Below are 26,818 nucleotides of genomic sequence, written 5' to 3' on the forward strand. Positions count from 1 at the left end.
GATGTGAAGAAACGGAGAAAGCTGGCAACGCTCACGCTGGTTCTCTGCGCGCAGAGAACGAGTGAGCATACCAAGGAGGAAATTATTTCAAATCATTTGTCATGGCGCAAAACTTTAAATTTGACTTTTGGCAGCGCTGCTGTTGGTTCTTCATTATGGATCGTACGACTGGCAAAAGCTTTCTATGTGATGGGGTGTGGTGTGTCGGAGAAATACACATTTAGCTGCAATTTGACTGTATGCCAAGCATGTGGCGTGAACTTGATCTGCCTACGAAATATTTTGTTTCTTTAGATGTTTAGATGTTAAAATCATTGGAAATATTACGTGAAACTTTGTTTAAAAAAATTTCTGAGTAAATTATTTGCCCTAACAATTAATTGCCAAGGCCCAAGACATTAATTTCCTACTTCTGACCTAAAAATGGTTACCTGTTCCATGAACAGGTAGAACGTATGGACGAGTCGCCTCTGCGCACGGCTAAGGAGGGCCCCGATAACAAGAGATATAAACGCCGAAAACCATCGCAACAACCTCTATACTGAAGCTTTTGGTGTGCTCTATACAAGTCATGTGAACATTGCGATTCGTCCCGTTCACGTTTTGACCATGTTAAAGTGATTTTCGAGCTTTAAGGTACATAAAAACACTGTTTCCCCTAAAAGTCGTTGTTCTACAAAATCCTTGAATGTATTACAAATCATTGCTTATTTGTTGTTATTATTAATATTTTTTCCCTGGACATTTGAATAATTTAATTGCCAATTTGCGACTTACCGTTAAATTCTTAAAAATCAGAAGCTGAACATTTGTCATAAATTTGCACGTTGGGATTTTTTCAAACAAGTTATTCGAACAAAATATAAATAAAATCATATGATATTTGCAAACGACTTTCAAAATTGGTTTTTTTTTCACCATATGTCTGTATGCTTTTACCATTTAGTGCGTCGTAGTAACAAGAGAAATCAAATCTTCTTTGTTCGAACAATTTGTTTGAAGAAATCCTAACATGCAAATTTGTGAAAGTTGTTCAGTTTCTAATTTTTAAGAATTTAACGGTAAATCGCACATTGGTAATTATATTACTCAAATATCCAGGGAAAAAAGAGGAATAATAATTTAATAAATAAGTAATAAATTGTCATCAATTCAGGATTTTTTTAGAACAACGACTTCTAGGGGAAACAGTGTTTATATGCACTTAAAAGCTCGAAAATCACTTTAACATGGTCAAAACGTGAACGGAACAAATCGCAATGTTCACAAGACTTATAGAGCACACCAAAAGCTTCAGTATAGAGGTTGTTGCGATAGTTTTCGGCGTTTATATCTCTTGTTAGATTTTTTTTCAAAATTGAAAATAGCCCAAAAACACTAAATCGACTTGAGCCACCTCGAAAATTATATATAATTGAAAACGAGGTCTCGACATTTATTTTATGTTTTTTCAGAATACCTCACAGTGAATTTTGAATGACTTTAATTCTCTTTTGATTGCAATATTTTGAGTTTTTGTATCTGTTATGCTAAGTATAGTAATTAGTATAATAACCAGATAATCATATGCAATGGATTTAGTGTGAATCTTGATGACAAATTTGAAGAAACTTTTTGGAGCTGTGTTGTGCAAACATTTCAAAACCGTGAAAAATAAAAAAAAATGCAAAATCTTTAAAAAAAGCAATTTGTGCTTATAATTTCTGGAAGTCTATAATCATCATTTTTACCCAGTTTACGTATCAAGTCCAACAATTGAAATTGTTGAACAAGTAGTAAAAGGCTATGGAACCGACACCGCCATTCGCTACCGAATACGATTTTTGTTTACATTCCCTAGGGAACTGACACTTGCGGTATAATGTCAAAAGCTTAACATATTGTTGTCTGCTGATGAGTTAAACGCCTCCACCCTACGAACGAACTGGGGCTTCTCCGTGGGAGGCACAGCAAATCGCTGCCATTTGCCGATTTGAACCTTCAACCTGAACTTGATGATTTGTTTGGCTTTCCCTTGTCTCTATTCCATTATCGTCACGAACTAAAAGCGATGCCGATTTGCATTATTTATTAGCCGAGTAGCAACACAACCGACCGGACGGCAATTGCAAATGCATAAACACCAAGAATCGAATAAAGAATAATCAGTCGGGAAGTGTATCCCCCCTGTCACTGCTTTTGTCTGTCTGCGTGAAGGTTTAAACTGAAGCCCGGTTTGTTATTGTTTTTTGCTGTACTTTAAATAGCGATCATTTGTGTATGTGGGTCTTGCTGCTGCATGTCTTACAAACAGCAGCTCCAACTAACTGCACTCTGCAGTCATCGTTGTCGTGCTCTTTGTTGTCGACCGACATCCATCGCACTGTGGAGTGCTCCCCGATGTTTACACGAGCCAGACAATAACGAAGAACGGTCGGGGCTGAATTGCATTGGTTGTTCCATTTTTTTAAATAATCCAGCGACAACGAAAGAGGCGCTAATGCGCCGACAAATGATACAATGATTAACGGACGAGGTTGACGGACCCAGGAGTAGCAGAGGTGGCAGCCGATGATTGCTGTTTACATGGCATCTGATACGGAGCATACCGCCTGCTGCAATCGCGAAGCAATAATAAAACAAAACAGTCTGATGGTCACCCGACGCGATGCAATGGAGCTGGAAGCAAAACTCGCAATGCTGCTTGCTGCACTAGAGGGATAGTGGCGCCGCGACTGGTTGGGCTGTGTCTAACCTTCAGATGAAAAAGAGCAGCCGGTGAAGGTCAAGATTGTTATGAGGGCCTCAATTGTGCAATTTGGTTTGAAGTTCGGCACGGTTATAGATATGAGCACGAACGTTAGAAATTGGAGGCTAAAAAAATTGCAACCACGAAACAGAGGGTGAGTCATAATCGCAACCATGTAGGACACGTAGGATTTATTATTCAAGTCAGTTGCCGTAATGGGATCGGGCAAGGGTTTACATTAACTTCTCAATTTTAACATAACTATGACTTTTTGTCTTTCTCGTATAACAAAGTTGTACCGAAAGACTATCATTTCACTACAAAAACGAGCTTTCTATAGAAGCTTCGGAGACCCATAGTGTTATATATCAATCAACTCACTCAGGTTAAGAAGTTTCCCTTCAAAATGCTCGGAAGCCTCACTTCGAGAGGCTCGGAAGCCTCCTTTGAAGTGGCCTTCTTTCTTTTTCCTTATTCCTTCTTCCTTCTTTCTCATTTATTCTTCCTTTTTCCTTCTTTGTTATTCCTTCTTCTTTGTTCCTTCTTTCTTCTTCCTTTTCCTTGTTGTTTCTTCCTCCTTCCTTTTTCCTTCTTCTTTCTCCCCTTTTCCTTCTACCTTCTTTCTTCTATCTTTCGTTTTTTTTACGTTCTTTCTCTCGTCTTCTTTTTTCCTTCTCTCTTCTTTCTTCCTTCTTTCTCTTCTTCTTCCTTATTCCTCTTTCCTTCTTCCTTCTTTCCTTCTTCCTCTACCTTCTTCCTTCTTCCGCCGTCCTTCTTCCGTCGTTCTTCTTCCTTCTCACCTCTTCCTTACTTCTTTTTTCCCTTTTTTCTTCTTTCGTTCTACTTCTTCCTCACTTCGCACTACTCACTTCTCACTCACCAGTTCTCATTCGGCCTAATGGCTTTCGAGCCTCTAGAACAGCAGTTCTCAACCTGGGGTACATGTACCCCTGGGGGTACCTTCGTTGGCCCTAGGGGGTACATCGGACAAGAATGCGTAATGGCGCTTCTCGCAAGCACAAGCAGCTCGAAGTCACCTTTCAAGAGACTCGGAAGTTTCTATTCAAGATGTTCGGAAGCCTCTTTTTAAGTGGCTAGAAAGTCGCCTTCCAAGAGGTTAAGAAGTTTGCCTTCAAAATGCTCGGAAGCCTCACTTCAAGAGGCTCGGAAGCCTCCTTTGAAGTGGCCTTCTTTCTTTTTCCTTATTCCTTCTTCCTTCTATCTCATTTATTCTTCCTTCTTCCTTTTTCCTTCTTTGTTATTCCTTCTTCTTTGTTCCTTCTTTCTTCTTCCTTTTCCTTCTTGTTTTTTCCTCCTTCCTTTTTCCTTCTTCTTTCTCCCCTTTTCCTTCTACCTTCTTTCTTCTATCTTTCGTTTTTTTTACGTTCTTTCTCTCGTCTTCTTTTTTCCTTCTTCTTTCTTCCTTCTCTCTTCTTTCTTCCTTCTTCCTCTTATTCTTCCTTATTCCTCTTTCCTTCTTCCTTCTTTCTTCTTCCCTCTACCTTCTTCCTTCTTCCGCCGTCCTGCTTCCTTCTCACCTCTTCCTTACTTCTTTTTTCCCTTTTTTCTTCTTCCGTTCTACTTCTTCCTCACTTCGCACTACTCACTTCTCACTCACCAGTTCTCATTCGGCCTAATGGCTTTCGAGCCTCTAGAACAGCAGTTCTCAACCTGGGGTACATGTACCCCTGGGGGTACCTTCGTTGGCCCCAAGGATGTTATCGATCATTTAGTAATTTGCGTTCGATCATTTAGTAGTTTGTCAATAAATTATTCCAGAAGCTGAATTTCAAAATGTGTTGTATGGTGGACTTCTAGTGCGAAGGTTTTTCTACAACTCTGCCGAATGGTTCGTTGTTTGAATTCCACTAGTAACGGAGTTATAGCTATAGTTTCAGTAACTTAGACTAAATGATAACAAAATTCCAATCATTTAGTTAAAGTTACTACAACTAGTGCTATAACTCCGTCACTAGTGGAATTCAAACAACGAACCATTCGGCAGAGTTGTAGAAAATCCTTCCCACTAGAAGTCCACCATACAACACGTTTTGAAATTCAGCTTCTGGAATAATTTATTGACAAACTACTAAATGATCGAACGCAAATTACTAAATGATCGATAACATCCTTGGTTGGCCCTAGGGGGTACATCGGACAAGAATGCGTAATGGTGCTTCTCGCAAGCACAAGCAGCTCGAAGTCACCTTTCAAGAGACTCGGAAGTTTCTATTCAAGATGTTCGGAAGCCTCTTTTTAAGTGGCTAGAAAGTCGCCTTCCAAGAGGTTAAGAAGTTTCCCTTCAAAATGCTCGGAAGCCTCACTTCAAGAGGCTCAGAAGCCTCCTTTGAAGTGGCCTTCTTTCTTTTTCCTTATTCCTTCTTCCTTCTTTCTCATTTATTCTTCCTTCTTCCTTTTTCCTTCTTTGTTATTCCTTCTTTTTTGTTCCTTCTTTCTTCTTCCTTTTCCTTGTTGTTTCTTCCTCCTTCCTTTTTCCTTCTTCTTTCTCCCCTTTTCCTTCTACCTTCTTTCTTCTATCTTTCATTTTTTTACGTTCTTTCTCTCGTCTTCTTTTTTCCTTCTTCTTTCTTCCTTCTTCCTTCTCTCTTCTTTCTTCCTTCTTCCTCTTCTTCTTCCTTATTCCTCTTTCCTTCTTCCTTCTTTCTTCTTCCCTCTACCTTCTTCCTTCTTCCGCCGTCCTTCTTCCGTCGTCCTTCTTCCTTCTCACCTCTTCCTTACTTCTTTTTTCCCTTTTTTCTTCTTCCGTTCTACTTCTTCCTCACTTCGCACTACTCACTTCTCACTCATCAGTTCTCATTCGGCCTAATGGCCTTCGATCTAATGACCTTCGGCCCAATGACCTAGCATCGGCAACTCTGGTGCAAGATTCATTCTTTTTTCAGTTTCAGTTTCTTGTCTATTTCGACCTTCTATCCCAATTGACCTTTTGATCTTATTGTTTATTTCGACTTTTTGTCCCGTTCGATGTTTTGTCATTTTGGCTTCTTGTCCCTTAGACCTTTTGTCTTTCGACTTTTTGTTTTTCGACCTTTTGTCATTTCGACATTTTGTACCTAACCCATTGGAGCCTATCCAAGCCTATTGAAAGCCTTCCGAGCCTCTTTCAAGGAGACTCCCGGGCCTTTTGAAAGGAAGCTTCCAAACCTCTTGAAAGTAGGCTTTCGAGCCTCTTGAAGGGAGAATTCCAAGCCTCTTGAAAGGCGGCTTTCTAGCCAATTAAAAAGGCGTCTGATCCTCTTGGAAGTACGCTTCCAAACCTCATAAAAGATGAATTCCGAGCCTCTTCAAGGAAGATTTTAAGCATCTTAAAAGTAGGCTCACGAGCCTCTTGAAAGGAGAAATCCGGGACTCTTTGAAGAAGCCTTCCGAGTCTTCTGAAAGGAGTTTTACGAGCCTCTTGAAAGTAGGCTTCCACTCTTGAGGCAACTTTCGAGTCACTTAAAAGGAAGCTTCTGAGTATTTCGAAAGGATGCGTCAGAGCCTCTTGTAAGTTGGTTTCCACGCCTCTTGAAACGAGGCTTCCGAGTCTCTCGGAAGGCGGCTTTCGAGCCGTTCCTTCGAACCATTTAAAAGAGGCATTCCAAAAACACGCTTCTGAGCCTCTTAAAAGAAAGCTTTCGAGCCTCTAGAACAGCAGTTCTCAACCTGGGGTACATGTACCCCTGGGGGTACCTTCGTTGGCCCTAGGGGGTACATCGGACAAGAATGCGTAATGGCGGCTGTATTACAATTCAAATCAAAACTTATTTATAAAGTTTTGATAATTGTGCTTTTTTTTTAATTTCAAAGCTATGTTTTGTACATAATATGCATGGCGATTAGTAAACAAAAGCATATTGAATCCTGCCCTCCAAAACCAGCACAGTATATGAAGGCCTTTGCGCCACAAAATCAATAGGACAAAACGTTGAATGAGCAAATTAAAAAAAAAAACTTGAGTGCAATCTACCTATTCGAAACAACATATTGCATAATATGATAACAACATGCTCCTGACTTAAATCTAGAGTCTGAAGGTACAAAAGCCTCATTTGAGAGGCACGGAGGCTTTTTTTCGAAAAACTCAGTTGCTTCGTTGCGAGAGATTTGGAAGCATCCTTTTACGCTTCTCGCAAACTTCAACACAAGCAGCTCGAAGTCACCTTTCAAGAGATTCGGAAGTTTCTATTCAAGATGTTCGGAAGCCTCTTTATAAGTGGCTAGAAAGTCGTCTTCCAAGAGGTTAAGAAGTTTCCCTTCAAAATGCTCGGAAGTCTCACTTCAAGAGGCTCGGAAGCCTCCTTTCAAGTGGCTCGAAAGGCTCATTTCTTCCTTTTTCCTTCTTCTTTCTTCCGTTTTTCGTTCTTTCTCTCGTCTCCTTTTTTCTTTCTTCTTTCTTCCTTCTCTCTTTTTCCTACTTCCTTCTTATTTCTTCCTTCTTACTCTTCTTCTTCCTTTTTCCTTCTTATTCCTTCCCTCTACCTTATTCCTTCTTTTTTCTTCCTTCTTCCTTCTTCCATCGTCCTTCTTCCTTCTCACCTCTTCCTTACTTCTTTTTTCCCTTTTTTTTCCGTTCTACTTCTTCCTCACTTCGTACTACTCACTTCTCACTCACCAGTTCTCATTCGGCATAATGGCCTTCGATCTAAAGACCTTCGGCCCAATGACCCAGCATCGGCAACTCTGGTGCAAGATTCATTCTTTTTTCAGTTTCAGTTTCTTGTCTATTTCGAGAGACTCGGAAGTTTCTATTCAAGATGTTCGGAAGCCTCTTTTTAAGTGGCTAGAAAGTCGCCTTCCAAGAGGTTAAGAAGTTTCCCTTCAAAATGCTCGGAAGCCTCACTTCAAGAGGCTCGGAAGCCTCCTTTCAAGTGGCTCGAAAGGCTCATTTCAAGCGGGTCAAAAGGCTGCTTTCAAGAGGTTCGGAAGCTTCCTTTTAGGAAGCTCGGAATTCTTCTTTCAAGGGGCTTGGAAGCGTACTTTCAAAATGCTCAGGATCCTCCTTTCAAGTGGCTCAAAAGCTGCCTTTAAAAAGGCTCTGAAGCCTCAGGAGGCTCGGGAGCATCCCTTTAAGATACTTGGAAGCTTCCTCTCAAAACGAGCGGTGCCTACTTTCAAGAGGCTCGGAAGGGTCCTTTCCAGAGGCTCGTAAGTCTCCTTCCAAGAGGCTCTTGAGTCTCCTTTCAAGGGGTTTGAAAACTTCCCTTCGACAGACTTGGAATTCTTTTTTCAAGAGTTTTGGAAGCATACTTTCAAGAGGCTCAGAAGCATCGTTTTAAGATGCTCAGAAGCCTCCTTTTAAGAGGATTAATAGCCTTCCCTCAAGAGGATCGAAAGCTTCACTTCAAGAGGCACGAAATTCTTCTTCCAAGAGGCTTGGAAGCGTACTTTTATATGATTGGAAGCCACCCTTCAAGAGGCTCGAAAGGCGCCTTTCAAGAAATGAAAGCTTCCGTTCTAGAGGCTCGTAAGCTTCCCTTCATGAGGCACGAAAATCTTCTTCCAAGGGGCTCATAAGCCTGCTTGTAAGTGGCTCGAAAGTTGCTTTCAAGAGGCACTGCAGTCTCTCTTCAAGAGGATCGAAAGCCTCATATGAAGAGCCTCTGAAGTCCCTTTTAAAGAGCTCGAGAGCCGCATTTCAAGAGGCTCGGAAGTCTTCTTTCAAGTGGCTCGGAAGCCTCCTTTCAAGAGGCTCGGAAACCTCCTTTCAAGATGCTCGAAAGCCTCCTTTCAAGGGCTCGGAAGCCTCCTTTCAAGAGGCTCGGAAGCCTCCTTTCAAGAGGCTCGGAAGCCTCCTTTCAAGGGGCTCGGAAGCCTCGTTTCAACAGGCTCGGAAGCCTCCTTTCAAGAGGCTCGGAAACCTGCTTTCAAGGGCTCGGAAGCCTCCTTTCAAAAGGCTCGGAAGCCTCCTTTCAAGAGGCTCGGAAGCCTACTTTCAAGAGGCTCGGAAGCCTACTTTCAAGAGGCTCGGAAGCCTACTTTCAAGAGGCTCGGAAGCCTCCTTTCAAGAAGCTCGGAAGCCTCCTTTCAAGAGGCTCGGAAGCCTCCTTTCAAGACGCTTGGAAGCCTCCTTTCAAGAGGCTCGGAAGCCTCCTTTCAAGAGGCTCGGAAGCCTCCTTTCAAGAGGCTCGGAAGCCTCCTTTCAAGAGGCTCGGAAGCCTCCTTTCAAGAGACTCGGAAGCCACCTTTCAAGAGACTCGGAAGCCTCCTTTCAAGAGGCTCGGAAGCCTGCTTTCAAGAGGCTTGGAAGCCTGCTTTCAAGAGGCTCGGAAGCCTCCTTTCAAGAGGCTCGGAAGCCTGCTTTCAAGAGGCTCTGAAGCCTCCTTTCAAGAGGCTCGGAAGCCTCCTTTCAAGAGGCTCGGAAGCCTCCTTTCAAGAGGCCGGGAAGCTTCCGTGGGAGAGGTTCGGAGTTATTTTTCAAAAAAGCATGGAAGCATACTTTCAAAAAGCTCAGAAGCCTCAATTTAAGTGGCTCGAAAACCACCTTTCAAGATGCTCAAGAAGTCTTCTTGTAATAGGCTTGAAAGCCTCCCTTCAAGATGCTCGGAAGCCTCCAATAGTCAAAAAAGTTTTGCAGGAATCTTGATGTATACATTTACTTTGAATTGTTTCAGTCAACTTCATAGAGAGTCATATATCCAGTTAGTTTTCAGGTCCGTTTTTCATATATCTTATCTACGCCTTTTTCATTTATAGCAAAACAAATTAAGGGTACCTCAATTAATGCAAAAGTTCGAAGGGGTACCTCTCAAGAAAAAGGTTGAGAACCGCTGCTCTAGAAGGAAGGTTTTTAACTTTCATGCCCCTTTGAAAAGATGCTTCCGGGCCACTTGAAAGGATGCTTCTGAGCAGCTTGAAAGGAGGCATCCGCACTTCTTGAAAGAAGTCCTCAGATCCTCTCGAAAGGAATTCTCCGAGCCTCTTGAAAGGAGATTTTTGAGGTGCTTTATAAAGGATTATTGCATCTTGCACCAGAAGCAACAATTACGGTTCTAGCTTTTCGAACAGTTGGTTTATTGCCGTTTAAATCGTTGAGGAGAAATCGATTGATACAGTTACGTCCCTATGGTGCTTAGCGCAAGAAATGTGCAACCCAAGCAACCAAACAGATTGCTATTCAGCTTCTAAAGTGAACGTCAAAGTTCACAAAAAGTTCGGTGAGAGTCCTGTATAGCATGCCATTCAGCTGAACGAAGAACTTCAAGTGTACTTTACAAAATAAAATGAAAACCACAAGATGATGTACTGTTAGAATTATTTTCAATTTTTTCAATGAATATTCACTAGAACGTATATGCTGTTCTTTTTTTAGAATATGAGACTCCATGTGACGATGCGCCTACCACAAGTCCACAAGACCAACGATCACAAAAAAATGACCAAATAGTGACTTTTGTATGGAGTTTTTAACCTTGTATAGAGCTACGAGTTACATTAGCATTATTTATATATAATATAATAATTCGGTATAATTCGTAGATTGCAAACTAGTGTTTTTTTTTGAAATCCTTATCTAGATTGCTATAAGAAATCAAGAAAAGGCAAAAATAACAAAGGCATGTAAATTATACTTGTGACACATATATGATACCAATATCACTGTACAGCATAAAATCATATGTCTGTCACCCAGAATCACGCTGGTATCACGATAGCACGATGATTTCCGTACCCTGCCCTTCGACCGTTGTATTGTACGAAACAGAACATAATTTGTTGTTTTGAAATGTCAAATACGCTGTTTGGCATATGAAATGAAAACAAACATTTGCAAGCTGACTGATTCGTTTTTCTGCAATTCCGGATGATATTTTTCACAACATTAGCAAATAATTATTCGTAAGCCCGAGTTTGCTACAATTACGCTCTGAAGATGTCTTCCTATTGATTTTGCCAGTTCTTGGGTTGTTTCCGAGAAGATCTACCGTCACTTTGAGTTCTGTATCGTGTGATTTCGAACATTTTGTGCAAGTATCCCATGGGTTTTAATTGGAATGAGGTCTGGGGATTGCGAAGGATGCGGGATCTTTGATTAGCATCTACTGTTTTAGATGGGAAGAATGTTTTGTACCGTTGTTTTGGACAAATTTGAAATTGGATCTATGACCCAATTGAACGGTGCTGGCTTTATCCTTCATAATGTCCAAATGAATTGAACGAAATCACTGAAATCACTTCAAACCATAGAATAGAGTGATAAACGTCCGCAGAAATAATTGCTCTGCGGAATATTTGCTAGAACTCGCATATTTCTGCTAAAATACCTGTACGAAAAATTGGAAAAAGATGCTCTCATATCGATGAATGAACTGCTGACGCGAATCCACAATTTATTCAAAAAATGTGGGTAAATATTGTGTAATACTCATAAGAACTATGTATAGTAACAGTTTATGATTTCTATACATTTTGATGAAAAATATAGTTTTGGAAAGCGGTAGAATCAGTTTCAAAACAAGCTGTCAAATAGATACAACGGTGGAAAGAAAAGATGTGTGTCATCTTGTCACTGTACGCGTACAGCGTGATACGAAAATCATTGTGCGGAAATCATATGTCTGTCGATAGTATTACTGCTACTGGTCACGCCCATCTTCACCGTAAGGAGGAAGAAGGTGAAAGCAAGAGGCCAGCGACGTGACACTCTCATAAGTACCACGGAGTTGGATATTGAGGATGGTATTCGTTGGATCAGCCAGAAGCTAGCAATGTGGCCATGGTACCTCTTTTTAGGTAACACACCACGAGAAGGTATCTATCCGGCGTCACGAGAAACGGGTAGTGTGTTACATGTTGTTACCCGAAATTATGTTGATAATTACACCCAATACTTTTTCACACGGTTGGTATTCTTTAATTTCTCGGGTAACCATTTTCCGAAAAATAGTGACTTTAGTGACTTTTGGGTGCAAATAGTGACATTTTAGTGACTTGACTCAAAATAGTGACCAAGTCACTAAAAAGTGACTCGCTACCAGGCGTGATTGGATGCTTTGAACAGTTTGACATTTCACTTTGTTTTGTTTTTGTAACAGTGTGCCTGTTCTCAAGTTCTCACAAAGTATTATTCAGAGCTTTTTTTGGTACTTTTAAAGTGAAATAAAGTACATCAAAAATTGTTTTGTGAACTTTTGTACTGACAACAAGTTCGGTTTGTGCTATCGTGAAACACGATATTAGAGGTTCGGAACAAGTTCCAAAGTAGCGTGCTGTAAACTTTATTGTTCAGAATAACATTGATTTTTCAAGCTGATTAGAAGATCGATTATCACTTAAACCGATTTTTTTGTTAGAAGTTCGGAACAATAATTTTAGTAGCATGACGTGAACTTGAACAGATGAACTTTCAAGATCATTAAAAGTATTAATTGAGAGTTAAGTTCGTTTTATGAGCAATGGAGCTATATTCGAAGTTCGAACCAAATGTGAACTTCTTAGTTCAATCCTCAAGTGTAATCTGAACTTTTGGTTTTGGTTCCTGCTTTAATGAAGAAATAAAAAGTTAAACTGAAAGAACTAACTAAATAAATCTAAATTGATGAAGAAGAAAGGAATAAAAATTATAAGCTTCATCCAACCCGAGAACTGTCTTTCATAAAATTATTCGTTATATTCGGCCAACCGGCTTATTTGGTCGAATAGCCATACATAGCACTACGGTCCATGATACAGATTTACGCGAAAAGATGCATTTTACGCCGTTACTATTTTTTTGGAAAAAAATGTTCTACCAAGATGTTCGGAATATTAAGGCCATCATTATGGTGCCTTAAAAAATAGGGTGGCCCATTATATATAAAAAAAAACAAAAATAAATATTTTATTCTACGGAATATTGATATGTAATGTTCTACAAAGTTGAAGCGCAGCTTATTCCAACAAATTTTGCAAAAAAAAACTTTTTCTGTAGCTCTGAAGTAGGCTGATTTAGAGCAATCTACCAATCGACTCAGCTCGTCGATTTGAGGTGATGTATGTATGTGTGTGTGTGTGTACAAAAAAAATGTGAGACACACTTTTTTGTACATAGCCTCATCCGATTTGCATGCAACAGGTTGCATATGACTCGGAATCCTTCCTACTTTTTCGCTATTGGTATCGGCTTTTGCGTTCTGGAGTTATTCTCCGATTATTTCACTTTGAAAAAAAAATCAAAATGAAAAAAATAGGGACTGCAATGCATTCAAATAAATGCAAATAACTGTGAATTGATGGAAATAACTCATTCTACCTTCCTAAAGTGTAATTTTGACTTTTCTGATGTGCTTTTCTCGTTACATTTTATAATACACGAGGAAGGCACCATGCAAAAATGCAACAACAAAACATATAGTTTTGGCGTAAAATGCGTCTTTCTGCATAAAACTGTATCCTGGACCATAGTGCATAGACGTCTCAACAAACCGAATTATCTTTCATCCAACATCCGTCGACGATTTATTTGGTTTCAACTTCATTTGGTATTATTTTACTTTGGCTTCTTGAAACTCACAATGCGTTGCTGATAATCGAGCGAAGTAAAATATTAGTGAATTATGCAAGATCAAAGATAAACTTCAAACAAAATGTAACAGTAAAACATCCATACTTCGACAAAGAGTAAAATGAACTTATTTCATAAGTTTAAAATTTTATGATTTGTTCATTAAAATCTCCAGGGAAAGTTCACTACTCACCTTTTAGCGACGGCAGCTGCTGCAACTCAACATCCTGTGAACTTCGGTACCGCGATGAACCCTGAGATTTTTTGCCTTTCTTTTTGAGCGAACGTTTGGCGAACGGATCGATTCGGTCGACGAATGTTCCGGACGACATTGTCACGCTGCTGCTGTGTTGTGTTGTGTTTGTTTACTCTGTTGGTGGTGGTTGTTGTTGTTGTTGTTGCTATTTGTTGCCCGGTAGTGGCGATATAGGGATAGATACACCAGTAGTCGCCGTCTGCTGCTGTTGTTCCTGCTATATCTAGCTGATGTTTTGCTGTTGCACTAACAGTAACAAGCGACTGCTGTTCGGGCAGGTCAACTCATACACACTCATGCATACTCGCCAAACGTCGCACCGATCACCGATGGGGAACAAGCACACGCGCACTCACACTAAGCTCCACGATTGCGTGGTTTTTTGTATTTTCTTTTGTGCTAACTTTTGCTTCCTTTAAAGATAATGCAATATTTTTTACCTCTTTGATATTTTCTTTGTAATATACAATATGATAATACTTGGTAGATGCTTTTTTTCTTTCTTCGCACTCGTTTATCACTTTTACTTCTTTTTAAATTATTGTGAATGATGATTTTTGCACTAACACTAGTTTGCTGCCTTCTCTTCCCTAGACACTATAGAAACTATTTTATCGATACCATGCACTTTTCCAGTATTTTCTTTCCTTTCAATGCATCTTCTTCTACGTTTCACGCATGCTGAAAAGAAACACAAAAATAATGATACCCCGTCGATTTCACCAAAACACTGAGTTGCAAAACCCTTCAAAATCGCACTCGTTTCCTCGTCGAAAGGAGGTTGCCTCCGCCCACTTGAACCGCGCTCTCGTCAAAGCCCGCTGCTGTCAAAGCATTTCATTTTACTCCATCACCGCCAAAAAACGATGAAAATGTAAACACGACGTCAGAATATGTACGCGCGCGCGTGCGAAATTATTCACTCAACAATCAAAATATAAATACCCATAAATAGGTGCACACTCTCGCGAACCGGTACCGTTCGGTTTCGGGGCTTTCTGCGATCGAAAGCAACGAAAACTTCTTAATTCACGAGAAAATCCCCGCAAGCGCATCAATTTTCGATGCGTTGATCGCGTCGCCGCCTCCTATTTTTGCCTCCGTTTGGTGATGATAGTGGAGCGCATTCAGGAAATCACAACGATCGCGATCGACGCGTGTTCATCACAAAACGAGGTGGAGCAGCGCGCATCATCGATGGGCTCTCGATCGGTCAAGCTCACAGCACTAGCGAGGAGATGGAGCGGCCAGCTGAAACGAAAATAGAGAAGAGAGAAGATTGTTGTAAATTACATTGTGATGATGCCTTGCGAGATAAATTGGTTGGTTGGTTGGTTGCTAATTGAATGCTGGTGGTTTCTGTTGGTACATTGATTGGGGCGATTCGGTGTCAAGCGGTGGCGAGCGCAGTACCAGTGAGTGGTGTGCGGGGAAAACTGGAGCAGTTCGAGTAGTAGTCTGGCGAACTGAGCTGCGTGACGCAAAAACGGCCGCGATCGGTTTGGGTCGTTCGACGACGACAACGATCTGGTAATTGATGCTGGTCAGCTGTTGATGGATTTGCGGTGGTTGGACGCGTGGGATGGGATGTCGAGTTGCGTTTGACATCTAGGTGTGTTTTGTCATCCCGTATGGCATAATGGTTTCTACGTCGGCCAGAGAAGTGTGTTAGTGATGAATAATAGAAGGTAGATTATGTGATTTTATATGAATACAAATGATGCATTCAAATATAAATAACACTACTACTAGAAATCAGGAGTACAGTCCCTTCCCGATTTTGGCAACACGACCGGATTTTAATGTTGCCAAAATGGGGATGTTGCCAAAAACGGGAAAAAAATTTCATACAAAATTTCAATTTTTTTTTGTTTGCATGATTGAAGCTAAATTCTTAGAATATGTACTACAAAGTATGTAGAGTGTATTTAAGTGATGCAAGTGCATCATAATTGACAATTTTGCGATATTATTCATAACTCGGAGATTATAGTTCAAACAAAATTTAAACAAACTCGAGAATGGTAATCAAACGATATAGTAACTAGCCAATTTCATAGTAATAAATAATATTTGAAATTAACACAAGCGTCGGCCACGTCCTTACTAAAAATTGTGGTGATAAAAATAACGTTTCTATTGTAGTCCATTGAAGTGCTGCCTTCAATCTGACATCTCATATAAATTTTAGTCCACCAAAAATGTTTTTTTATCATAATTCACTATGTAAATCAAATAGCGATCCGACGGATACAAGATGACTAAATGTGCTACAAATTTCGAATTCTTATATAATGGATTTTGAAGGAGGCCAACTTTCTTGTGGTCGGTGTGATTAAGAGTAAAGTTCTGTGTACAATTTTTGTTGACATTATGGAAAAAATGAACGCAAGGTATAAGACATTCCATTGTTTTAGAAAATGGTAACGGAAATCTGCATTCTGCACATTAATCAAGCGTATCCAATGTAGTGTGAGTATGGGTTAACTACATTCGACTCACTCAAACCAAATCCCTTTGCACTAGTCGGTCTCCTAGCTCTCAAGCCAGGAATATTTCAGGCGGCAATAATTGATCCATGAGCACAACGTGCAACTCGAACTACGAGTGACAGTGTGGTCAATTGGAAGCTGAAAGGCCATTTGCGGCATGACACTCGATAGCAGTCAAGCTACGGATAAACTGGTGCTCGCTGCAGGTCATCGCACTTCAGTTCTCCACGCACTACTTTCATTAGTATAACTTTGAAAAGATGGAAGAATCCTACATCAGACTGAAGAGGGTAGCAAAGCAGGTCGGACTGGTCATTAACACGTTGAAGATGAAGTAGGCTCAAGAGAAAAAACCGCCATTCACCACGAGCTTGTATCAATGGCGACAAAACCAAGGTGATTGAAGAATTCATGTACTTGGGCTCACTTGACCTCCGATAACAATACCAGCAGACAAATTCGGAGACGTAACGTTGCAGAAAAGCGTACGTACTTTGGACTCCAAAAAAACACAAAAAAACACTCGAATAGAGTTCACTGTCGTACCGAACAGACTCCCTCATTAAACCGGTGAAAGTAGTCCTCCTTGGACACGAGATCTGGACGATACTTGAGGAGGACCAACGCGCACTTAGAGTAAAAATGGTTCTCTTCAACGATCCGACAGACACAATAAGACGAGGTGTGGAGCGATCAAGGTGGATTGATCAGGTGGATGACGATTTACGGATCCTTACGTAGACTGCGTGACTGGTAACGTACAGCAGTGGACGGAGACAACTGTTATGCACCGCAGAGACCACTACGGCCTTAGGCTGAATAAAACCACATGTGACACATCACTCGCCTATCGAAGCAGCTAGAATTACACCAGTGATCTCATGGGAGGTACTCCACTTCTGATCTATGGTTGATCTATTCCAATCGTAGCACCCATAGCCAATGAGTGAACTGCCTCGCTCAGATGGATGCCAAACAACGAGTAGGGGCGATCGTTGCTGTGATAAACAATGAGCAACGCCGTCTAACAAGAGAAGCCGTTGCGAGGTATCCATGTAAGCTACGATTTTTGCATTAATTTGCTCTTATACCATGAAACCAAACTATCAAACCACATCATGCGTTCTGCTTTATTCGCTCTTTTTACAAGGTGATAAGATAGTCGAGAGAAAGTATCAACGCCTCACATTCAGTGTGCTAGAATTCCAGACTCATAGAGGTCTTCATCTTTAGAATGATTGAATGGCTTCTACTATCAGCGCACCGTAACGACGCTCATTGTTGTGTTACCAAGTGATTCGCTTCACTCAATAGGTTTCCATTGGTGATCGTTGAAGATCATTAAACGGTGAATCATCGGACGTCCAACTTCAAAGATCTTAGGAACCTCATAACTTGCCCGCGCAGAGCATCAAGATGGTTTAGATTAACCCGATTTTTTCTCATGATCTGATTTTTTCAATGCCTTCTCGGGAGCCTTACGGTTACATGTTACCACACTCTTACCATTACTGTTGAACTGTTGGCAAACATGCTGAATTCAAAAGGCTCGTTATGCAATTGACACATCATGAAACTGGAAAAGCCAACAGTGTTCTGATATTAATCGCTAGACAAATTCGCGTCAATTTTAAACAATAAGACGCTTTGAAATAAAATTGTTGCTTATTATCTATACGGGGATGCAGCAGAAAGACGGAAAAATGATAAAATGACAGTTTCTCGACTGGTATCAGAAAAGAGGCACATAATGACCAAAACTACTTGATGGCTATATAGCGCATTTAGAAAATCGAATGTGCTAATCACTAGCAATTAAACCTACTGGGGCTTGCTTGCTCCTGGATCACTCATGCAGCATCGGTTGCATTATGATGTAAACAGCCGGCTTCGCTTAATAGGTGTTGTACTATGTACAGTCAGCTTTTCGACGACAAAATTAGTTAGAATACCAAAAAATACGACATCCTACGGTGGGCTGGTTAGATTAGGGTAGTGTGAATAGGGACATGGAAAACGTGAATAAAACGAGCAGAAAAGTTTCAATGGAAATTGTTTGCAATGAGCGGTAATACGAGTGGTGGTTCATTATTTCAGTGAAGTGCCCGCTATTCGTCCAGAGCCCATAATACGCATATAAACCTTAATGACATTCACTTCTGGTTTTGTTTAACCTGTTACATATTAATAAAAAGGTTTTAGCTCTAAAAAGTAATAACAAAATATTTTCGAGGTTGTTGCCAAAATCGGGAAGAAAATGTTGCCAAAAACGGGTGTTGCCAAAATCGGGGGTAGACAAAAACGGGTGTTGCCAAAATCGGGATGGGACTGTATTCAATCTAAAGCGATTGATGGATTCAGCACGTTAATTTATATTACATATTGACAAGCGGTTTTGATGATCAATCTATTTGAAACTGGGTCAAAACAAGTTGCTTTGATTTGATACTCGAAAAATCCACTTTTACGAATTTAATTTCGTTCTCGATCATCTTCATCAACATATCCGGAGACCTTTCAAAGGTACACCATTATGGATCCTGACCATTCCCAAGGGTATTCTCTTTCGTACATAGTTCCTCACAGCAGCAGAGTCCGTCCGTCGGTTCATCGGATCAATCCGAGGTTGTTCCTTCTGTACAAATAATGGAACTGTCGCTAATGTTGCTGAAGCTGCCATGGATGTCCCTCGGCCGATATCCTCGGCTTCCGAGCCTCTTGAAAGGAGGATTCCGAGCCTCTTGAAAGGAGGCTTCCGAGCCTCTTGAAAGGAGGCTTCCGAGCCTCTTGAAAGGAGGCTTCCGAGCCTCTTGAAAGGAGGCTTCCGAGCCTCTTGAAAGGAGGCTTCCGAGCCTCTTGAAAGGAGGCTTCCGAGCCTCTTGAAAGGAGGCTTCCCAGCCTCTTGAAAGGAGGCTTCCAGGCCTCTTGAAAGGAGGCTTCCAGGCCTCTTGAAAGGAGGCTTCCGAGTCTCTTGAAAGGGGGCTTCAAAGCCTTTTGAAATAAGGCTTCCAAAATTCTTGAAAGGAGGGTTCTGAGCCTCTTGAAAGGAGGCTTCCGAGCCTCTTGAAAGGAGGCTTCCGAGCCTCTTGAAAGGAGGCTTCCGAGCCTCTTGAAAGGAGGCTCCCGGGCCTCTTGAAGAGAGTCGTCCGCGCCGCTTGCCGGGAGGCTTCCAAGCCTCTTGAAAGGAGGCTTCCGAGCCTCTTGAACGGAGGCTTCCAGGCCTCTTGAAAGGAGGCTTCCGAGCCTCTTGAAAGGAGGCTTCCAGGCCTCTTGAAGGAGGCTTCGAGCCTCTTGAAGGAGGCTTGAGCCTCTTGAAGGAGGCTGGAGCCTCTTGAGGAGGCTTCGAGCCTCTTGAAAGGAGGCTTCTGAGCCTCTTGAAAGGAGGCTCTGAGGCCTCTTGAAAGGAGGCTTCCGAGCCTCTTGAAAGGAGGCTTCCGGAGCCTCTTGAAAGGAGGCTTCCGAGCCTCTTGAAAGGAGGCTTCCAGAGCCTCTTGAAATGAGGCTTCTGAGTCTCTCTTGAAAGGGGCTTCAAAGCCTTTTGAAGGGGGCTTCAAAGCCTTTTGAAATAAGGCTTCCAAAATTCTTGAAAGGAGGGTCTGAGCCTCTTGAAGGGCTTCCAGGCCTCTTGAAGGAGGCTTCGAGCCTCTTGAAGGAGGATTCAGAGCCTCTTGAAAGGAGGCTTCCAGGCCTCTTGAAAGGAGGCTTGAGCCTCTTGAAAGGAGGCTTCAGGCCTCTCGAAAGGAGGCTTCCAGGCCTCTTGAAAGGAGGCTTCGGGCCTCTTGAAAGAGGCTTCCGAGCCTCTTGAAAGAGCCTTCCTAGCCTATGGAAAGGAGGCTTCCGTGCCTCCCGAATTGAGGCTTCCGAGCCTCCCGCACGGAGGCTTCCGAGCCTCTTGAAAGGAGGCTTCCAGGCCTCTTGAAAGGAGGCTTCCGAGCCTCTTGAAAGGAGGCTTCCGGGCCTCTTGAAAGGAGGCTTCTGAGCCTCTTGAAGGAGGCTTCCGAGCCTCTTGAAAGGAGGCCTGAGCCTCTTGAAAGGAGGCTTCCGAGCCTCTTGAAAGGAGGCTTCCGAGCCTCTTGAAGGGGGGCTCCCCATCCTCTTGAAGTGAGGCTTCCGAGCATCTTGAAAGAGGCTTCCGAGCCTCTTGAAAGAGGCTTCCTAGCCTCTTGAAAGGAGGCTTCAAAGCCTTTTGAAATAAGGCTTCCAAAATTCTTGAAAGGAGGGTTCTGAGCCTCTTGAAAGGAGGCTTCCGAGCCTCTTGAAAGGAGGCTTCTGAGCCGCTTGAAAGAAGTTCCGAGCCTCTTGAGAGGAGGCTTCCGAGCCTCTTGAAAGGAGCCTTTCATGCCTCTTAAGAGGAGGCTTCCAAGCCTCTGAAAAGTAGGCTTTCGAGCCTTTTGAAAAGATGCTTCCGAGCCTCTTGAAAGGAGGCTGAGCCTCTTGAAAGGAGGCTTCTGAGCCTCTTGAAAGGAGGCTTCCAGGCCTCTTGAAAGGGAGGCTTCTGAGCCTCTTGAAAGGAGGCTTCTGAGCCTCTTGAAAGGAGGCTTCCAGGCCTCTTGAAAGGAGGCTCTGAGCCTCTTGAAAGGAGGCTTCCTGAGCCTCTTGAAAGGAGGCTCTGAGTCTCTTGAAAGGGGCTTCAAAGCCTTTTGAAATAAGGCTTCCAAAATTCTTGAAAGGAGGGTTCTGAGCCTCTTGAAAGGAGGCTTCGAGCCTCTTGAAAGGAGGCTTCCGAGCCTCTTGAAAGGAGGCTTCCTGAGCCTCTTGAAGGAGGCTTCTGAGCCTCTTGAAAGGAGGCTTCTGAGCCTCTTGAAAGGAGGCTTCCGAGCCTCTTGAAAGGAGGCTTGAGCCTCTTGAAAGGAGGCTTCCGAGGCCTCTTGAAGGAGGCTTCCAGGCCTCTTGAAGGAGGCTTCCGAGGCCTCTTGAAAGGAGGCTTCTGGAGCCTCTTGAAAGGTGGTTTCTGAGCCTCTTGAAAGGAGGCTTCCGAGCCTCTTGAAGGAGGCTTCCGAGCCTCTTGAAAGGAGGCTTCCGAGCCTCTCGAAAGGAGGCTTCCGAGCCTCTTGAAAGGAGGCTTCCGAGCCTTTTGAAAAGAGGCTTCCGAGCCTCTTGAAAGGAGGCTTCCGAGCCTCTTGAAAGGAGGCTTCCGAGCCTCTTGAAATGAGGCTTCCGAGTCTCTTGAAAGGGGGCTTCAAAGCCTTTTGAAAGGGGGCTTCAAAGCCTTTTGAAATAAGGCTTCCAAAATTCTTGAAAGGAGGGTCTGAGCCTCTTGAAAGGAGGCTTCCGAGCCTCTTGAAAGGAGGCTTCCGAGCCTCTTGAAAGGAGGCTTCCGAGCCTCTTGAAAGGAGGATTCCGAGCCTCTTGAAAGGAGGCTTCCGAGCCTCTTGAAAGGAGGCTTCCGAGCCTCTCGAAAGGAGGCTTCCGAGCCCCTTGAAAGGAGGCTTCCGAGCCTCTTGAAAGGAGGCTGAGGCCTCTTGAAAGGAGGCTTCAGGCCTCTTGAAAGAAGGCTTCCGAGCCTCTTGAAAGAAGGCTTCTAAGGCCTCTTGAAAGGAGGCTTCCGAGCCTCTTGAAAGGAGGCTTCCGAGCCTCTTGAAAGGAGGCTTCCGAGCCTCTTGAAAGGAGGCTTCCGAGCCTCTTGAAAGGAGGCTTCCGAGCCTCTTGAAAGGAGGCTTCCGAGCCTCTTGAAAGGAGGCTTCCTAGCCTCTTGAAAGGGGGCTTCAAAGCCTTTTGAAATAAGGCTTCCAAAATTCTTGAAAGGAGGGTTCTGAGCCTCTTGAAAGGAGGCTTCCGAGCCTCTTGAAAGGAGGCTTCTGAGCCGCTTGAAAGGAGGCTTCCGAGCCTCTTGAAAGGAGGCTTCCGAGCCTCTTGAAAGGAGGCTTCCGAGCCTCTTGAAAGGAGGCTTCCGAGTCTCTTGAAAGGAGGTTTCCGAGCCTCTTGAAAGGAGGCTTCCGAGCCTCTTGAAAGGAGGCTTCCGAGCCTCTTGAAAGGAGGCTGAGCCTCTTGAAAGGAGGCTTCCAGGCCTCTTGAAAGGAGGCTTCCAGGCCTCTTGAAGGAGGCTTCAGGCCTCTTGAAAGGAGGCTGAGCCTCTTGAAAGGAGGCTTCCTGAGCCTCTTGAAAGGAGGCTTGAGGCCTCTTGAAGGAGGCCTGAGCCTCTTGAAAGGAGGCTTCCAGAGCCTCTTGAAGGAGGCTTCCGAGGCCTCTTGAAAGGAGGCTTCCTGAGCCTCTTGAAAGGAGGCTTGAGCCTCTTGAAAGGAGGCTTCCAGGCCTCTTGAAAGGAGGCTTCTGAGCCTCTTGGAAGGGAGGCTTGAGCCTCTTGGAAGGAGGCTTCCAGGCCTCTTGGAAGGAGGCTTCGAGGCCTCTTGGAAGGAGGCCTGAGCCTCTTGGAAGGAGGCTCCCGAGCCTCTTGGAAGGAGGCTTCCGAGCCTCTTGGAAGGAGGCTTCCGAGCCTCTTGAAAGGAGGCTTCTAAGCCTCTTGAAAGGCAGCTTCCGAGCCTCTTGAAAGGAGGCTTCTAAGCCTCTTGAAAGGCAGCTTCCGACCCTCTTGAAACAAGACTACCAAAATTATTGAAAGGAGGATTCTGAGCCTCTTGAAAGGAGACTTCCGAACTTCTTGAAAGAAGGCTTCCGAGCCTTCCAAGCCTCTCGAAAGGAGGCTTCTAAGCCTCTTGAAGGAAGGCTTCCGACCCTCTTGAAAGGAGGCTTCCGAACCTCTTAAAAGGAGGATTCCGAGGCTCTTGAAAGGAGGATTTCGAGGCTCTTGAAAGGAGGATTCCGAGGCTCTTGAAAGGAGGCTTTCGAGCCTCTTGAAAGAAGGCTTCAAAGCCTTTTGAAAGAAGGCTTCCGTGCCTCTTGAAAGGAGGCTTCCGAGCCTCTTGAAAGGAGGCTTCCGAGCCTCTTGAAAGGAGGCTTCCGAGCCTCTTGAAAGGAGGCTCCCGAGCCTCTTGAAAGGAGGCTCCCGAGCCTCTCGAAAGGAGGCAACCGAGCCTCTTGAAAGGAGGCAACCGAGCCTCTTGAAAGGAGGCTTCGGAGCCTCTTGAAGGAGGCTTCCGAGCCTCTTGAAAGGAGGCTTCCGAGCCTCTTGAAAGGAGGCTTCCGAGCCTCTTGAAAGGAGGCTTCCGAGCCTCTAGAAAGGAGGCGTCCGGGGCTCCTGAAGGGCGGCTTCCGGGCCTTTTGATAGGAGGCTTCCGAGCCTCTTGAAAGGAAGCTTCCGAGCCTCTTGAAAGGAGGCTTCCTGAGCCTCTTGAAAGGAGGCTTCCAGGCCTCTTGAAAGGAGGCTTCCAGGCCTCTTGAAAGGAGGCTTGAGCCTCTTGAAAGGAGGCTTCCAGGCCTCTTGAAGGAGGCTCTGAGCCTCTTGAAAAAGGCTTCCGAGCCTCTTGAAAGGAGGCTTCCGAGCCTCTTGAAAGGAGGCTTCCGAGCCTCTTGAAAGGAGGCTTCCGAGCCTCTTGGAAGGAGGCTTCCGAGCCTCTTGAAAGGAGGCTTCCGAGCCTATTGAAAGGAGGCTTCCGAGCCGCTTGGAAGGAGGCTTCCGAGCTGCTTGGAAGGAGGCTTCCGAGCCTCTTGAAAGGAGGCTTCTAAGCCTCTTGAAAGGCAGCTTCCGAGCCTCTTGAAAGGAGGTTTCTAAGCCTCTTGAAAGGCAGCTTCCGACCCTCTTGAAACAAGACTACCAAAATTATTGAAAGGAGGATTCTGAGCCTCTTGAAAGGAGACTTCCGAACTTCTTGAAAGAAGGCTTCCGAGCCTTACAAGCCTCTCGAAAGGAGGCTTCCGAGCCTCTTGAAAGGAGGCTTCTAAGCCTCTCGAAAGGAGGCTTCTAAGCCTCTCGAAAGGAGGCTTCCGAGCCTCTTGAAAGGAGGCTTCTAAGCCTCTTGAAGGAAGGCTTCCGACCCTCTTGAAAGGAGGCTTCCGACCCTCTTGAAAGGAGGCTTCCGACCCTCTTGAAAGGAGGCTTCCGAACCTCTTAAAAGGAGGATTCCGAGGCTCTTGAAAGGAGGATTCCGAGGCTCTTGAAAGGAGGATTCCGAGACTCTTGAAAGGAGGCTTCCGAACCTCTTAAAAGGAGGATTCCGAGCCTCTTGAAAGGAGGCTTCCGAGCCTCTTGAAAGGAGGCTTCCGAGCCTCTTGAAAGGAGGCTTCCGAGCCTCTTGAAAAAAGGCTTCCGAGCCTCTTGAAAGGAGGCTTCCGAGCCTCTTGAAAGGAGGCTTCCGAGCCTCTTGAAAAAAGGCTTCTGAGCCTCTTGAAAGGAGGCTTCCAGGCCTCTTGAAAGGAGGCTTCCAGGCCTCTTGAAAGGAGGCTTTCGAGCCTCTTGAAAGGAGGCTTCCAGAACCTCTTGAAAGGAGGCTTCCAGGCCTCTTGAAAGGAGGCTTCCGAGCCTCTTGAAAGGAGGCTGAGCCTCTTGAAAGGAGGCTTCCAGCTCTTGAAGGAGGCTCGGAGCCTCTTGAAAGGAGGCTTCCGAGCCTCTTGAAAGGAGGCTTCCGAGCCTCTTGAAAGGAGGCTCCCGAGCCTCTTGAAAGGAGGCTTCCGAGCCTCTTGAAAGGAGGCTTCCGAGCCTCTTGAAAGGAGGCTTCCGAGCCTCTTGAAAAGAGGCTTCCGAGCCTCTTGAAAGGAGGCTTCCGAGTCTTTTGAAAGGAGGCTTCCGAGTCTCTTGAAAGGAGGCTTCCGAGCCTCTTGAAGAAAGGTTTCCAAGCTTCTTGATAGGAGGCTTCCAAGCCTTTTGATAGGAGGCTTCCAAGCCGTTTGATAGGAGGCTTCCAAGCCTCTTGAAAGCAGGCTTCCGAGCCTCTTGAAAGGAGGCCTCCAAAATTCTTGAAAGGAGGCTTCCGAGCCTCGTGTGCCATTTTGTACGTCATGTACATTAGCAATGCATCAGTATTCAGCATAGCATAGTTATGGTGCTTCAATTTTAATCTCTATTCAAATTGCTATCAGAAATCAAGATAGTTGTAGTCCCTAATTCCAATCTAGAAAAAAAATTACATAATCATTACGATTACTACTCCTTGTCACGCCCATATTCACTGTAATTTAAGAGGTAAAGGAAGTGTTGGCATGGTACTTACTTAACGAGAGGATCCCGACTCAGCCACACCCTCCTAAGTATACCGGAGTTGGATATTGAGGAAGGTATTCGTTGGGTCAGGATTAACCTGTAGCCGACAATATTGCCATGGTGCATCTTACACTCTAACATAACACGAGATGGTGTCTACCCAGCGTTACGGGTAGCAATAAATCAGTATCCAGCTGCTTCAAAAACTGGTAACTTTAGTCCAAGATGGCCAGGAACTGCCAACAAGGAAACCGGACGGAACGGTATTGACAAATAATTTACACCCAGATGAATATATTTATCCGATTACAGTACCGTCAACCGCTTCAACGAGCTTTCCTTGGAAATTCGAACGATGTTCTAGAAGGAAATGCAAACGGGAGGAAATGTAGTGGGGAATGTCAAAACGTTGAATACAACGCAAAGTGACACTTTTAACTCAAAGAGGGTCACGAAATTTGGCTCATTAACAATGTGACAGACAAGTTGGTAACGATTGTAGTAAAACATTTGCATTCTCCCTACATGGTTTGCACATTAGCAACAGCCGCCACATGTACACAGCTACGTGAAATAGCAATCCGCGCCCGGTGAGCACGCGTCCTCTATCACGACTAATTAATTATGTAAAACAGCCACCCGGCTCGGGAGTAAAGGTGCTCTTTTTATTTCACGTGTCGTCGCTCGTCGCGCCGTGCTCTGGTTGGTAATTTTTCGCGATGCGAACAGTTTTCCTTCGCGAGGACCTGGAGCGAAATGTCATTGTTCGAATAATCAACCCTCCCCGTTACGGCATTGTACGTTTGACAAATGGGACTGCACTTGTTAGCCCTGACCAACCCTACCAAAAGGCTTGGTGCGTTGTCAGAAAGCGTTTCCAGCTTCGTTTGCACTACTTTACATGATGTTGTTGTTGTTGTTGTTGTCGGAAAGTTGGAAACAATTACCTGAACCCCGAGGTTTGAGCATCGAACAAAAACATACAATCGCACACAAGGCTTGAGCTTGACTAACCGGTGGATACTGCGGTTCAAACGATTTGTTGTTGCGATATTTTTTCTCCATAAAACACACTTTGATGTGCGGTACGTAATTGAACACAAGTGCAAACAGATTCATGTGCAAGAAAAACAAAACCAATTGATCCATCGCTCAGCTGAGTAATTAAACCGAGACACCACACCAGGATTTGTTGATTGATTGGGCGCTCGAAGGCAGAAACACGAACAGCCTGCCGTGCTGCTCAATGCCATTTACTGGCCAAGTGACCATCAGACACGACTTGATTGTTTGGATCCGGGGCTTATCTACTCTATTGTGGCTGCCGCCGGAACAGGATTATGGCTTCTGTGTTTGCAAAACGAAGTTATTTACGGGGCGGATTGCAACAAACTGTTGAAATTTGGTTGGGTTCAAAATGTTTGGCCAGTAGAAGGAATCTCGACTATTCTGAATATGTAACCTCTTATGAGCTCGCAAACGAAAATGTAATTCCAGTAAGAACAACAGAACAAATAGCAGGATTTGTCACCAGTTTGCAGGCATTCTTCTCCATTTTTATTCCAGACCTGGTACAAATTATAATGTTGGAAACTTATAATCTCCTCTTGTGACCAGGCGGATCTTCCGTGATATTTTAATTACATTTTCCGACGCGTACAGGTTGAAGTACACAGAGATGGCGGCGAAGCACTTTCACCTGATTGCAGAGATAAACAAAGCTTTCCATTTGCCTAATTGGTCGTTAATTTACCTGGTTAAGCGTTTGTCAACAAACGTTTCAAGTGGCAGCCGCCACACAAACACAAACAATCAATTTAAAATT

The 26,818-nt window shown here is 43.8% G+C and overlaps 1 protein-coding gene across 6 annotated transcripts in view; it reads right to left on the reverse strand.

The window, feature by feature from the left end:
* LOC134202216 (serine/threonine-protein phosphatase 2A 56 kDa regulatory subunit epsilon isoform) overlaps window positions 1–26,818 on the reverse strand; it is a 224,599-nt gene that overhangs the window by 86,807 nt on the left and 110,974 nt on the right. For 4 of the 6 annotated variants that reach the window (XM_062677289.1, XM_062677271.1, XM_062677267.1 and 1 more), the window contains exon 2: window positions 13,405–14,148. In XM_062677289.1, coding sequence (XP_062533273.1) covers window positions 13,405–13,543 — 139 coding nt within the window. In that variant the 5' untranslated portion in view covers window positions 13,544–14,148. Of the gene's footprint in view, window positions 1–13,404; window positions 14,149–14,412; window positions 14,616–14,690; window positions 14,719–26,818 lie in introns of those variants that run through there. The other 2 variants (XM_062677293.1, XM_062677278.1) reach the window with 2 other exon arrangements.

Source organism: Armigeres subalbatus, chromosome 1 (assembly GCF_024139115.2).
Source record: "Armigeres subalbatus isolate Guangzhou_Male chromosome 1, GZ_Asu_2, whole genome shotgun sequence".
NCBI lineage: Eukaryota > Metazoa > Arthropoda > Insecta > Diptera > Culicidae > Armigeres > Armigeres subalbatus.